General features: G+C 36.6%; 1 protein-coding gene across 8 annotated transcripts in view; it reads left to right on the top strand.

The window, feature by feature from the left end:
• TASP1 (taspase 1) overlaps positions 1 to 15,962 on the top strand; it is an 88,663-nt gene that overhangs the window by 12,637 nt on the left and 60,064 nt on the right. For all 8 annotated transcript variants that reach the window (XR_012651615.1, XR_012651614.1, XM_075035476.1 and 5 more), the window contains exons 5-7: positions 1,734 to 1,854; positions 3,316 to 3,400; positions 10,279 to 10,358. Coding sequence is in view for 6 of the 8 variants with exons in the window: in XM_075035476.1 (XP_074891577.1) it covers positions 1,734 to 1,854; positions 3,316 to 3,400; positions 10,279 to 10,358 (286 nt within the window). In the remaining 2 variants the exon portion in view is untranslated. The remainder of the gene's footprint in view (positions 1 to 1,733; positions 1,855 to 3,315; positions 3,401 to 10,278; positions 10,359 to 15,962) is intronic.

The raw sequence follows: 15,962 nt of genomic DNA, 5'->3' as shown, positions 1-15,962 counted from the left end.
TCTTCCACCTTTTCAAGGCCGTTATCTTGGTAGCCTTTTTTTAATCATATTCCACTGCCTCTCCCCCCAGGCCAGGAAGTTATTCCCCATGCACTAAAATGCAGATGTTTCATTATCCTAAAATCTTTTCAAATTTACTTATTTGCTGAGGCATAGCTGCCAAAATGAACAACACAATGAATATCACAGTGAATTTGAAGATTTTTGTTGTGGTGTGCGATAAAATAGGAAGGGATAAAAAGGCATAAAAACTTGTGCTGCTTGTTGGATGCAGAATGAAAAAGCAGAAAATAAAGATGAGTAGTATAAAATGGGCACTGAGACGTTACAGTCTGTTTCATGATTGTGTATTAATCATATTATGTATTCATGGTTCTTGGTAGAAAGATAGCATTTTGGTGACTCAAACACTAAGAACACTTTAGATACCTCTGTAAATTAGAATCAACATCTTGCACGACAGGTTTTGAATTTACTCACTACTTGCTCATTTGAGAGTTAACAAAAGCTAACTGATAGCAAATGTCTTTTTCATTTGTTTGTGCTCTCTCTTTTGTTTCCTTGTATTCACTATGAATTAGTAAGTACAAAAAAGAACCAGTTCACTTAACATTTAAGACAGAACTTTGAGCTTTTTCCAGTAGATCTGTTTCCTGATTCAGCTTTTAGTACATGTACTGTAAAAGTATGACTACCTAATTCACTGACGTGTTCACCTGTGGTCTAGACAACCATTTTTCTTTGTCGCATCAGGTTGTTATGCTGTTATAATAAAAACAGATATGAAACTCTGAAAGCATACAGCATCTCTGAAATTTTACTGTTTGGCTGTTCTGGGCTGTTAATCTTTCTTTGTCCTGTACTCATTTTGTGCTTGCATCTAGAAAGAGGGGATTATACTGAGCTGGCAGTGAGACTCCTGACCTGTGCTACTTTGACATTTTGTGGTTTTAGTCATGGGGATATTTTGATAAAATGGGGGGGCAAAAATGGGTGTTTTTAATTCTAGCGTGCAAAACTTGTTTGAGAACCTTGAGTTTGCAAAAAGCTACAGAAGGTGCTAATAAAAGAGGAGTTAGGTTTTTAATTAGTTTATTAAACATTGTTCCATGCTTTCTATGAAATACATCTTGTTTTTTATTCAAGGAACTTCCAGCCCGCAGTAATGACTGTCCTTATGCTAATGATCAAATAGAAATTTTACAAAGTGAATTGTGACTGATGCTGATTCTTTATTTCTGCATGCAAAGCTGCAATCATAGGCTTAGAATGTTAAGGAAAGGTACAGTTCAGTTTTGCTGTTGTGTCATACTTAAAGAATTTCAAAGGTAGACTGTGGTCTGTGCGGTGATTATTAGATGTTACTTAAATGTTACTTGACGGGTCAGGGACCAAATGAGGTGTGTATTCTGGGGAGGGAGGAAGAGATTTTCACTTGTGTTGTAAGGCTTTTGGTTGCATATAAATGATAATGTTAAATTGTTGGGTGATTGTTTTTTATATTGGTATATCATTACACTGAGATATATCACACCCTATGGAGGGTGTAAGGTATCCATTATAGTAATTTGAGATGCCCTGTTCAAATTGCTGCTGTTTTTGTTGTGGAAGATTAAACTACTAGAATAACAAAGTGCTCTGCACCAAGATCAGTGTCATGAGATCAGTTATACAGAGGTTTTGATTTAGTCTGTTACGGATGTGGCCTTATAGTGTTTTGTTCTTATTTTTAGGATTCTCCTTTTACAAATGCAGGATTGGGATCTAACCTAAACCTTTTGGGTGAGATAGAATGTGATGCCAGTATAATGGATGGAAAGTCATTAAATTTTGGAGCAGTTGGAGCACTGAGTGGTATGTTAACTACGTATTATAAAGCTAACTACTGATTTAAGTGCAAAGATCAATTTTGTTCCTTTTTATTAATTTTTTTGAGGGGGGGAAACATTGTAAATACTGCCCCGTTTAAATGAATTCTGCCCCCTTTTAAAAAAGGAGGAGGCATTGCTGCTCCCTGAAATACTGTTTTGTGTTAATTTGCTTTGTGTAACATATTGTCTTACTAGTTCATTGATAATCCTTTCATGCAGAACAATTGTATGAAACTATACAGTATTCACAATGGGAGTGAGTTTGCCCAGATGAATTAGCATTTTATGATAAAGTTATCTTTCTACAATTATTAAAAGAAAGATTACAAGCATTTAAATTAAGCTTTATATTTGTTTTTGTTCTGGGTCCCCTTGAAGAACTTACTGGTACATAATTCAATCATAAGGACAAATGATATTTTGGTCTCTTAGTTAAGTTGGTCAAATTAGGATCCTAGGGGACCAAAGTTTCTTTTATAGTATCAGAAGGCTATGCAGGGTGCTAGCCTCCAAATTAAAGCCCCTCATGTGTTCTTGAGAATGGGTGCAGCTGCTCATCTGTCAAGCTGTTTGCTTGGGACATAAAATTTCTGTTTACTGTAGATTTTTCATTATAATTTCTCTCACATGATCAGTTACACTTGGATTTATTTTGCATGTTACTGTTATAAGGTTAGATACATTTGCATCTGGGACTTACTTAATCTGAGAACTAATATGCTTCTATTTTTTTGTCTAGTTTCAGCTTTCAGTACAAAACAAGTACAGGTATACAGTCCCAAATAGGGATTGTTGAGGTTTTGTCATAAGTTCATTGAACAGCCTTAACTGTTACTATAGAATAGCTTTTATGACAACATTTCAAGCTTTGTTCTTTATCCTAGAATAGTTCTAAACTGTGGTAATAACTTCCTCATGTAGATGTAAATCTAAAATAAATAGTTGAATTAAGTGTTTCAAGGCATGTTTGTTACAAAATGTGTCCTTCCAACCATGGGGAAGGAGGAAATGAGGGAATGAGAGAAAGCTAAGCCTGAATCCTATAATCCCTGTTCTGGGCAGATAGATCCAAATGAAAGCTCTTTCCGTCTTGAAAAATTAATGCTCACAAAACATCTTTGGCCTGTAGAATACCATAGATTTAATTTCAGATTTGTGCAGTAGGAGGTCACCCCTAATATTTCAATATTATTTTTTTTTTAAAAAACTAAAAAGGTGGGAGGGGTGTTGATTAGAAGGCTTTGTCACTACTAATAGGACATGTGAAGGAAAAACTGATAAAGTTGTTAGTAAATTGAAATGTAATGTAAGGTGTCTCTTAATGACTTGGCAAAGCCTTGGAACTTAAAGGAAGCTGACTTCCACTGCCAAAATGAACACTACAATGCTATGTGGAAAAATATTTTAATGTTTTATTCCCATTTTTGATAATTTTTCTTTTCAGGAATCAAGAATCCAGTTTCAGTTGCAAATAGATTGTTGTGTGAAGGGCAGAAGGGAAAACTCTCTGCTGGCAGAATTCCACCTTGGTAATTGCTTTGTTCTGCTTGACTTTACTTTGGTCTTTCGTCTCTACTGCATGCAGTATTTGAAGGTTATATCTTATCCCAAGAAGGCTGGTGCTGTTTTACATACCAGTGATAGTGTGCCTTTAAAAAGAAGATAAGCTTTGTTCTCTGACCTCCAAACATCTTGTGCACTTGATGAAGCTGTGGGTAGAATGAAGTATTGTGAATAGATGGCAACATCATTTTGTGATAATTTCTGTCTGTGTGACTATTTCATATGTCATACTGAATTCTTACGTCATACTGAATTCTTACATTTGTTACTGTAGCATTTTGAAAAATGCCTAAATACATCAAGATTAATGTTAAATTCTACTGCCTTTGCCTCTGTCTACCTTTAAAAAAAGCAACATAGTTTTTAACAAGTATATAAAAGAATCCTACTTTACTGCCTGTCTTTGTGGCCTTATATTGCAGGTATAGTGTGGAAATGTGCAGTGTTTAGTAACTTCCTCTTATCTTAGCCAAAATGGGAAGTTATTTTAAAGATAGATTTAATAGTATTTAAAACAACAATGAAAACATGCACTCCTTTATTGAGATGGGTATAATACTTAGATGGAAGAGGTGACTCTTAAATGCATAACAACTTTAAATATTATTGCATCATTTTGGAAAGAATCCAAGAAATGTGTCAGAATTGATTGCTCTTAAAACTGTCTAATTTTCATTAGCAGCTTAAATTGACAAGTAGAGAACTTGAACGATTCATTCGTATTAATTCAATGCTATCCTCAGTTACCATACCTGTTGCAGAAGTTTGCTAACTGATGGACTACAGTATTTGCAGATGTATTAAACCAGAATTTATGTAGTTTAAAATATGTATATTTAGATTCACAAATTTTACTTTCCTTAGCATGTTATTCTTATTCTGTAGAATTAGCCAAATAGTCTGTAGCTGGATGGTATATATTCCAATTTAAACAGTGAGGAAAAGCACTATTTCAGTCATGCTGCAGAGGAAGTTCATAGATCAAAAAAAAGCTACCCAGAAACCAAGCCATCAACAAGCAGATTTTGCATTTAAAACTCTTTAATGAAGAAAGAAAAGAGTAACTGTAGTTAGATAACTTCTTTTTTCTTTTTTTTTTTTTTTTTTTTTAGAGGAGATGAGGAATAAGAACTTGAATTTCAGTTGCTGTTAGTAGCTCATTTCTTCAGATGTCAGGAGAAAGTGGGCTTAGCTGAGTTACATTAAAGAGAGTGTCAAATGAGGTGGGGTTTTCTGGTGTTCTAGAACTAGTGCTGAAGTCAGCTACAGGAGCAAGCACTTGTGATTTAGTTTTGTCTGTATCATCTCAGTGTTTTCTCAAATTGTTGTATGTTATCTCAGATTGTTGTAAGGAAGAGCACTTGGGCATTTTAGCATGTTTGCTGTAACATCATTGTCGTGGTTTAACCCCAGCCAGCAACTAAGCACCACGCAGCCGCTCACTCACAGCCCCTTCCCCCCAGTGGGATGGGGGAGAAATTCGGGAAAAGAAGCAAAACCCGTGGGTTGAGATAAGAACGGTTTAATAGAACAGAAAAGAAGAAACTAATAATGATAACACTAATAAAATGACAGCAGTAGTAATAAAAGGATTGGAATGTACAAATAATGCGCAGTGCAATTGCTCACCACCCACCGACTGACACCCAGCCAGTCCCGGAGCGGCGATTCCCCGCCTCCACTTCCCAGTTCCTATATTAGACGGGACGTCCCATGGTATGGAACACCCCGTTGGCCAGTTTGGGTCAGGTGCCCTGGCTGTGTCCTGTGCCAACTTCTTGTGCCCCTCCAGCTTTCTTGCTGGCTGGGCATGAGAAGCTGAAAAATCCTTGACTTTACTCTAAACGCTACTGAGCAACAACTGAAAACATCAGTGTTATCAACATTCTTCACATACTGAACTCAAAACATAGCACTGTACCAGCTACTAGGAAGACAGTTAACTCTATCCCAGCTGAAACTAGGACAATCATGATCCAGTTAATGCTGCTATTTTAAAAATAACCGAATGGAAAAGAAACTATATCCTCTTGCCCTTGAAGGACAAGACTAAATCTTTCAAACCCTCTGCAAGGTCTTGGCTAACAGATGCTTTTAAAGACAAGGGAGCTCAAACTCTTGAGGTGTGAGGTGAACTGTCTTTGGAGCCAACACATACAGTTTATTGTGCAAATATTGTGGACCTGAGTTACCTAATATGTATTTTCATTTCCTTTTTCCCATTCTGAATTTTGAATGTATATTTTATTAGAGCAAATTAGTTATCCTGGGAACAATCTATACTAGTGGGCTATGATGGATTGTGCTTCAGACTTGCTTTGGTAGATAGTCCTGTACATACAGGATATCCCAAGTTCAGAATGGTAGAGCTTATGTTCATTGTAGTGATGACTCTTGACAATTTCATGCCCTGCCATTCTGGCAGGGTTTGGCATGACATGTTGTTGTTTTGGGACTGAAATATATTTGTGCACAAGCTGGGAATATATATATATAGTCATGATAAGAGAGCAGCTGTATTTTGGCATTCCTACCAATTGTCAGGATTTTAGTAACTGATTTTGATTTGTGAAGATATGCAAGGTTCATCTTGTGTCTCATGGGCAAGTAGTGTATTGGGGAATCTTCTGGATACTGCTTAGCCTAAGAACCTGTCTTGTTAAAGAACCTAGTGGTAGAGACTGTTTCTGTAGCATGATCTAAGATAGCTTAATGTTTTCTGGCCAGAATGCTTGACATGCGACCACACAAGAAAAATTCAGGAACTGTGAGATTAGTAAAAGTGGCAATATGGAGATTCTTGTTTATGAAAGAACACATGGAGGCAGTTAGTTTGGCCTGTTTACCCTTGTTCAGCGCCCATTTTTATAGTGACAGTTCATAACCAATTCAAAGCAGTACATTTCTGATTTTCAGTAGAAGAAATTCTAATGAATGTGAATTAATTTTTTTCTGAGATTATAAGCTTATTGGGAAGGAGTGATCAAGTGTCCTAACTGATGTATCCAATTTGCTGTAAATTGTTCTGTAGACTGTGTCATTCTGGATCAATGTCTTGCTGTCTTGTTTAAAACACAGAATCCCACTATCCAAATTAAAATTTAAAAAGTTTAAAGTAAAGAATCCCTGAATGCATGAGTGTATTTGTTGAAACTTCTAAGATCCTTATGTTTTACTGTCATGTTTTATTCAGCTTGATGTTGTCAGGATTTTCTCTGCCTATGTATGGAGGAACAGAAAATACTGAACTTGTAAATGTTACATATTATCATATAGGATATTCCTGTTCATTGTATAACTTTACAAAAGAAAGCACTGTTATGATTGCACAATTACGTATTGGCTGGATCTTTGGAAGTGGTCTTTGGTCACAGAATAATGGATTAGATGTTTTGTAGTAATAAGTTTGAAGATTTTCTATTTATTATGCTGAAACCTTGACCTTCCTAAGGGAAAAGGCTTATTTACATCTGTTTACTATTAAGTATAGATATGTAAGAATTGCAGGATGGTACAAATACACCTAAATGTCTCTCTTCTTAGAACTCATTAGTACTGATACCTGAGTTCATGTCTGTATCCCTTTTCCAGTATTAATAGTAACCCATAGGGGAAAAATGGGTTACTTAAAACTTCTTAGGGTTCCCCCCACCATCCCCCACCCTCTTTGGGTATACAGGGATTTGTAATTGCTTCACAGTTTTACAGTACTGTATGCAGGATATGTACATTGTGTAACTTGTAGGGCAGTGTGTAGTCAAGAAAGTGCCTAGAGTGAAGACTTGCAGTACCTTTTATCTCTGTTCTATATTTCTTCAGAACAATTTATGCTTTGTAACAGTGATTTCAGAGTGATGGCTGCATTTTATAATAAATGTTACAGAGTAAGTTTGTTACATTCAGGATGCCTTGATAATCTTTAATGAACCTAACCTTCTTCTGCCACTTCTGCTTGGCTTGGTGTGGCCTGTCTCCCTACAGCCCGTATTAAATGGTCCTGTTTGGAGCAAATAGCACCAGGATAACCATGTTCTTGAGAAAATTGCTTAAAAAATACCATTTCTAGACACCTTTACTGGCACTTTCCATTAATATGGTCTGGTTTGCCTGGAACTGGAAAGCACGTCCAAGCATCGTCTCCTTGCTGGGAGGATGTTTTCATCTTCTGCGTGTTCTGAGCCTGTAACAACTACAGAGTACTCTGCATTTGATGTATTTGCAAGAAAGATCTTTTTATCTTGTTAGTGCAGAACCAACTTTCAGAGTAGCAGAGCACAAACTCATTCATTCTTTGTTTTTGAAGTTTTTCTCCCCCTTTGGAAAATTGTATTTTGAATTAGCCTAAAGGTTTTTGAAACTTGGTGGGGTTTTGGCTGCTTTCTATAGCCTACTGGCTTTATTCCCTATTTTCCCTTTCCCCCAACAAATCAAGCTCAGTGGTAGCTGTTTAGAGGTAGTTTTGTTTTTATGTCAGCTTTAAGTATTGCCCTGTTCATTCTTGCCTGCTGCAGCTTTTCTACATGGCTACATGGATGATTCTCATGGCAACTAAAGCAGTTCCCTAGTGCCAGACTGCTGGTTCCCACCCTCTTGCCACCCTGTCATCTGTGGCTGGTACAATTGTGTGTGGCTGTGTGCTCAACAGGATCACAGAACTTGCTTTTGGGGATGGTGTAAAGACTGTTTATTCTTGTTTAGATTCTATGTATTTGGCTACCTGCAGAACTGAGTTCATGCTGTATGTCCTGTAGGAGTCTCTTACCAACTAACTCTATATCAATTTATAGGAGATACAGTATATGTAGCACAGACAGCAAAGCACTGAGATCCTGATTATTTTTTTTTAATACTGTTAGTTTTAACTTTTCTATGATTACACTGTCCTTTCAAGAAATCCAAACTGAAAAGTTCAAAAAAGGTGGATGATCTCTCTGGTTTTATGGGGCCTCAATTAAATGTCTGCTTCAACTAATCTAACTATCCTTTGGGACCAGAACTGCAAAATACTTTGTCTGTGCCCATTTTATAGGAGGGAGAGGAATCTGGGAATTAGGGATGCAAGTGTGAGCAAAGTAAAAGTCACATCACTTAAGTTTAGAGACGTTCTTAGGTGCTTTTTTTGCAGTCTTCATAAACCCTAGTGACTGTTTCTGTGTTTTTAAGTATTAAAAAGGCAATTGTGAGATTGCTTGTAAGTGCAGTGTTTCTGACTGATCTGTGCTGTTCAAGTTACCATATGTAAAACTCGTAATATTTGAGCTTGAGACTTTCTCCACCTACTCTTCCTCTCTGTGTAAATTGTTTTATTGAACAGGAAGTGCTTATTCACTTCCTGAGAATGTATTGTTGATAGAAAACTTTTCTTTTAAAGACCAAAACCTTCTTTTAGTCAATGGAGAATACTACTTAATTAGGTTTGGCTACAGTTTGCATTTCTCTCTTACGTTAATAAAAGTGACAGGTTGTTTCTTGAGCGCTAGCTTACCTAATAGGAGATGCTTGAGTTTTCCCAAAGTACCCAGTAACTTATTCTACAGTATCTTGCAACATGAACAATATTTATCTGGAGCTGCACTAATGATGGTAAGAGATATGTATTTAACAATTCAAATTCTCATCTAGATAAACTTTTTTTTTGAGAATTCTGTAAAGAAAGAATAGACACACCTCTTGTTAAGTCATAGAGAAGAAAGAAAGTACCATCTCAAAATACAAAACCACCTCAAAATACATACTGAAAATTGCAGGTGTCAGATATAGCACTGTCAAAACATCCAACAGCATTAATAACAACAAATTTGCTGTATCAGTAACGTTCTCAGAACGTTCTCTAGTACTGCGTGGCCCCAGGGACTACTTTGTAGCTGAAATAACTTTTTTAGCCTTATATTCATAAATTTGGTATTAATTAAATTTGGTAACACTTTTTGAAATTGCTGTAAATCCTCAGTCTTTACTTCTTGTGTCCATTAGGCAGTTGTGTCATTCTTATTTTGAAAGTGGGATATGAAGTTAAGATTGGAAATAGTTGCCCTTTATTGTGCTGCTGTTGTTGGTACTGTTACGCAGCAGCTTTCTGAAATGTATCATTTCCAGCTACTACATTCCCCTTTTCAGGGAATCATATTAATTTCTTTAAGGGGAAACACTATAGATAATTGTGGCTTGTTTTTTTTTTTCTCTCCCTAAAAGTCACATGTCCATGTATAATTTTTGCTGTCATTCATTGTCACAGCAGTGTGTACTGTTTCACTACTGTAAAGTGTTCAGTACCGACTAGAAAACAACTTCTCAGATTGTTGGGGTTTTTTTACAAGTATATTAAAAATTCAGTAAACTAGTCTCATTTGTAAATGCTTGATGAAACTCCATGAGATAGATAGATCATCGTCCTTCTCAGTAAGGCTTATTTTTAGCTTGTGTTGTACTTCTTGAAATACTTCTTGATGTTCCTGTGGCATTGGCTGACTTTACTGGAAATAGCTTACCATTCTTACCTCATTCATCCCATGTTGGTCTTCAGGATCTTACTAAGTTGTTACAGAGAGCAAGACTCTAGATGGCTTTCTCCTGTTTTAGCTGCAACTAAAAGCTGGTGCTATTGGATAATTAATTTCAAATATAATAGCACTTGTTTTTATTCAATACTGAACTTAATGTCAGAGCTGCGTAGTCTTTTAATGAAACTACATAAGATTGCCAAATGTAATTGTAGCTGACATTTCTATGAAGTGTAGACAGCTTACAATTTTAAAATGACCAAACCAAATAGAAAAAAATAATTGCAAGAAAAGGGGGATTTGTTATATGGTTTTGTTTAAACTCCCTCTTCTGTGTCTCCTAGCTTTTTAGTTGGTGAAGGAGCTTACAGATGGGCAGTTGATCACGGGATACCAGCATGTCCTCCAGGTATCATGGCTACAAGTGAGTAAACTGGTGGTGTCAGTAGGAAGAACAGGACAGAGTAATTTTAAATGGTGCCTCATACTTTGAGGTGTACATCACTTCACTGTTCTTAACATTCAACTAGCTTATGGTATTATGGTATATAAGGATGGTTTAAGTATACTAATTTTCTATTAAGTATCTGAATAGAAAAAATTATAAACTATTACTTCAGCTGCATTTTAGCAACACCTAATTCAAGTGAATTTCTTATTCTAGGATTAAATCCAGTGAAAGACTTCTTTACCAAAATGTAGGCTTTTTAACAGCTCAGTCCTGCAAGTCTCCAGTTGTGGTCCATCTTGAATCCCAAAAGCACCAACTAGCCATGTATCTAAATGCAGCAGGTGCCAGTTTGACTCTCATATTCTGCAGTTATACCCATCTCTGAGTCTTTGTCCAGAACTGCTCTGGTTTAAACAGGCTGTCAAATTCATTTGCCCTTTTTTTTTTTTTTTTACCTAGGTAGGCTTTGCTTCATCTGATATAGTGGAATAACCCGACTCAGAAACGGACTTGGATTATACTGTATACTAGCAGTAGTTGGGTCTCTTAGAAAACCTTTTTTTCTTGAAATAAAAGAGGTTATTATGTTGTATTGATACACCATCTATAAACTAGGCTAAACATTAGTTCACTCACCTGGGAAAGGAGGATGTGGTTCCCCTTCCTTCTCTTCTTCAGTTCCCCTCTCCCTTTTGGAAAGTGCTGTTATTACTAGTCTGTAGTTTATTATTGGTGAGAGCATGTCCTACGCATCCTGTTGAGTTGTGCAGGAAAGAAATCGGAGATCATTACCCGAAGAAGAAGGAGAACACAGAACATACAGAACGTTTCTTTGTTTTACAGTAAACAATATTACTGCATAAAATATACGAGTAGTCCCTAAACCAGAGATAGAAACCCAGGGCTCCTGTTAAGGCTTTTATTGGGTCTAGATCTAAACGTAGATAAACATCCAGAAATTGCAGTTCAAAGTTGCTAATACTCAGTGCTTAAATGTAACCTCTGAAACAGTGGCAGCATTTTCTTGATAATGCCAATTTTCACACATACTCATGATACATTTCATTTTGAACAGAAAGTTTTGATTTCTAGTTCCACATGACTGAAACTTTTGCCCTATCCATCTGCTGTCCAAAACAGCATTCCAGAAAAACTTTAGGGCTCAGTTAAGCAGAGCACCTTTGTTTCTGTGACTCTAGAAAAAAAACACGTAAAAGTTTGGGGTTTTTTGTGCTGGTTTTTGTTTTGTGGTTGTTTTGTTTTGTTGGTTTTGGTTTTTGTTTTGGGTGGGGGTGGATTGGTTTTTTAGAAAGTGGTTGCTACTTATGTGTGGCATATACTCCAGAAGGAAGGTTTCTTGACTAATTCTGTTAGCATTCACAAAAGTTTCTGTTGTTTCTAGTACCAGTGTGGTTTTGTTGTAACAGAGATGGTTAGATCGTAACATTAATTGCCAGATGATATCTTCCTAGCAAAAGTGTACCCTGGTCAGAGCAAATCTACACGTTATGGCTTAAAAATAAGGATGACCACTGCTAGTTTGGTTTACCTGAGCAACTTAAAGGTTGTCATTTTTCCTAACATTTTAGTAAACTTAATTTTGCAGAATAATTATTAATGGTGGTATATCTGATTTTTCTTTAAAACAAAACAAAACCACAACAGCAATAAAGAAGAAACAAAACCCTGAAAACTCAGTTCTAGAAAATGATATTATGTTGATTTCCATACCAGTCCATAGCAAAGCTAGCCTTTTAATGCATAGATTTCTGGTCAGTGAGGCTGGAAGGTAACCATTGTGTGTGACAACATGGGATTGTTATAGCTGAAAAGAAACTGGAAGGTGTCTCACAGGTAACATCTAAGAAAGCCAAAGTTGTTTTTTCCAGTGTTACTAGGGGAGAGAAAGTTAGAGGTGCTTCAGAAATTGCAATTAAAGAGAACGTTTTTTCCAAGCAACCACAAAGGATCTCATTTGAAGCGAGCTATTGCACAAAATAATGTAACAAACTTCAAAAAATGGAAGAGTTTTTCATTATGCTTGCTACAATTTCTATAGTAGAGCTTGCATGGAGAATTGGAGGTAAATTAACTTGAAATTACGTGACTGTTGAATAGCTTTGTAAAATGAGGAATGAAGTAATTGCCAAACATCAGGAAAATACGTTTAGTAACTTAATTATACTCCCCCCCCCCCAACCGCCTATCCCAAACCTTAGACATGTACTTGCAATATGTATTAGCAGGGAGAACTAGGTGCATATGTTTTGGCTTCTCTGTGCTGCACATGGAACATATTCTTGAAGTCACATTATTCTGTCTCATTTTTCCCAGACCTGAGATGGCAAGAGTGATGTTATACATGCTGTAAGGCTGTGGGATTGTGTGGTTGGTTTTTTGGAGCTCTCCATCTGATCAGTTACAAAGAAAGTTGCACGATCAGCTTTGTGGTCACACTCCATAATTCTCTCAGAACTATCAAAGTATCTGAGCACCAAACTGAAATGATGTTTTAAACCGTGTTACTTGTTGAACTACATCAAGGTTATGTCAAGGCTCACCTGCTTTGTTGTCTTTGGTTTGCCAAGTGTGGGAGGAAATGGGATTTCTACCATTTGTAGAAATCTGGTGGCTTTCCAGTGTAGTGAGTGGGTGTTTTAAAAAAAAAAAAAAAAAAAGTGAAATGTGATCTGCCTGGATTGCCTCCAGTCTGCAAGAAAGCTGAATTTATTAATTCCTGCCTATACTAGAGCTTAATTCCTGCCAATACAAGAGCTAATACTAGCTTATGCTACAGCTTTGTTATCCTGTGCTAGAGAGACTGCTTTGAAAGTGTGATCAGAGTATTAAGAGTGTGATTACAGTTCAGAAATGCTAATTTACTGTATCATGCAACCTCTTATATAAATGTTACAAGTATACTTTACTCTAAATAGGCAACGTAAATTTGAGGTACAGCTTCAACTGCAAGTATCTGTGCCTGCACTAGTAACTGAACCACTTTTATCTGAATTTTTTCAGTTCAGCCTATAGTAGATGCAAAGTAGTTGATTTGACAAAGATAACACGGTTTAAGACAGCATCTTACAATTGCTTACAATGTTAAGTCTTCAAAGGGGAAGAGAAGGAAGGTAACTACTAATGCAGCAAGCTTGTACCTCTAACTCTATCAATGTGGAAGTGACCGTAAGTACTTCAGTAAGTTATATTACGTAAGAACAAAAGCAGCTGCAGTGGATTCTCATAGCTTGATAACTGGAATCCAAGAGTAGCCACAAATGATGCTTAAGGAAGAATATAAGAACAGAGCAAATACATACTTCCCTTTCCCTACCCCATTTGCTATCCCAGACTCTACATTCCTGAGTCATTACTGGTTCCTGCATACATGGAGGTAATCAGTGGCATTTTCTGCCATGAAATTGCTGTTTCCTCTTGAGCCCATATTAAATTCTAGCTTCACCACTTAACTATGGGTTGTGTGAAGAGCTACCCCTTTTTCATTATTTTGAGACTTGCTGAATAAAATCTGCTGGTTTATTGTCAGGTCAGTACTCAGAATCCTTATTCACTCAGGTTCTCTTATTACCTTGAATAACTTAGTGTCATCAGTAAAATCACATCATGTTGTTGAACAGAGTAGGTGCTGCTGTAGGTTGATTTGGCATTCCACTTGTAGCAAGATATTTATTTACTCCGCCTTTGTTTTCTATTTTGTAATCAATTTTGTGAATGCAAAGATATTTCCTTTTATCTTATGGCTACTTGGCTGCTTTAATGAGGGAGGGCCCTTTCTACGTAAGTGTCATGCAGATTGTCGTCTTTCTAGTGACACCGTATGTCCACCTTCCCACCAGTGTTGCCTACCTAGCCTGCCTCTCTCCTCCAAACCTCGCCTCACCCCCAGCTCTGTCCTCCACTGTTATTGCATTAAGAAAAACATTGGCCATATTGCTGGAACTGTGCTACAAGGTTCGGTCAGTGGCTCAGGGCAGTGGCTTAGACCATGTTTTGTTGCTTTGTTTTTAGGGTGAGAATGAAAGAGATCTGAAGAGACACTCAAAGGTTTTGGGGATTTGATTAGGAAGCTTGGTTAATCTGAATACATATCTGATTTTAGGAGACTGAGGGATATCTCTCAGGAGATGCTTGTCTTTTAACAGCAAAAATTACTACCTCTGTTCCATAATATTCAAAGTAAATGAGCTCTGATAAGTGCATGTGTTTCATTGGCAATAAAAAAACCAAACCAAAACAAAAAACCAACCAACCAAACAAAAACGTGCTGGTGGGGTTAAGGCCAGACATGACATACATCCTCCCTGGAATTGAACGTAATATTGTAGCTTCACTTGCAGTTCTGAAATCTGAACAGCTAAGTGCAGCCAATAGAATGGCTGTAAGTTAGCCAGGAAAAAAGTTGGGCTGAAGTACCCAGAGGATGCTTTGAATGAAAATCTTCCATGGAGCAGGAAAAGCTTGATGGAAAAAAGATTTCTTCCAGGAAGTAGTACGAAATGGTATGTCTAGCAAGAGTTTACCCTGAGTTCTTGTAATGTAGAACAGATCTATATAGTAGTGCTCTGAGAAAGACGCTGCGGGGGGGGGGGGGGTGGTGGTTTATATGCTTTTGATGCTAAGTGCGTGTTTTTTTTTTTCTCGTTCATGTTGCTGTCTCTGTCAAAGTATGGCAATGTCGGAAGTAGCACTAGTAGGCTTTGGTCCCAACACAAGCATAAGTGATGTTAATTTGTCATTTAAAATAACTTTGTTAAAATGAAATTTATTTTCATCTGTCTGTTTTTATTTGTGCCATTTATTTTAGCAACTGCTCAACAGAATTATTCACTGGATCATTTTAATTCCTGTGGGTTAACTAATTTGCTAGTATATTCCTTTTTAATTCGCTTCTCTCCAATAGTTGCATTCTCTTTTAATATGGAATAGAAAGATAAAATGCAGAAAGTTCTTTCTGGTTCTTTCAGTTGACTATAAAAAATGTCTGCCAGGGGGTGCTATATGATTGGTCAGAGCTCAATCTGTACTTCAAAGTTTTAAAAATATTCTTAGAATTTTCTTAGTATCTTCAGTTTACAGTTTGCTTTTAAACAAGGATTGCTGAACACTCATAGGTTGCATAATGTTTAATATGCATGTATATAACAAATGTATAATAATTTGTTATGCCTGTAATAGAAACATTGGAGTTTGTGTTGGTGCTCCCAGCTTGCTGTTCCACCACTGTAAATAAGAAGTTTTGAGTATTATCATGAACTTGATTTGTGATTTAATGGTGCTAGGAGTTTGTATTTGTTACTTCTGTTTGAAAACTTAATTGTTCACTTAAATATTTTCTGAATTTTCAACCTAGCCTGAAAATATGTAAGGGAATAGATGTGGCTTGTAAAAGCATGGGAATTTTAAGGAAACAGGACTTTTTACTAAAACATTTTGCATTAACTTTGGGCAAGAAACGTTGGTGTATTATAATTAACAGCCTGTCAGCTACAGGCCTATTTAAAGTACACTGAGCTAGAACTAACAAGTAGATATGTATCAATTTTACTATTATTAAAA

The sequence above is a fragment of the Buteo buteo genome, chromosome 9 (genome assembly GCF_964188355.1).
Source record: "Buteo buteo chromosome 9, bButBut1.hap1.1, whole genome shotgun sequence".
In the NCBI taxonomy this organism is placed as follows: Eukaryota; Metazoa; Chordata; class Aves; order Accipitriformes; family Accipitridae; genus Buteo; species Buteo buteo.
This window is presented reverse-complemented; position numbering and strand designations above follow the sequence as displayed.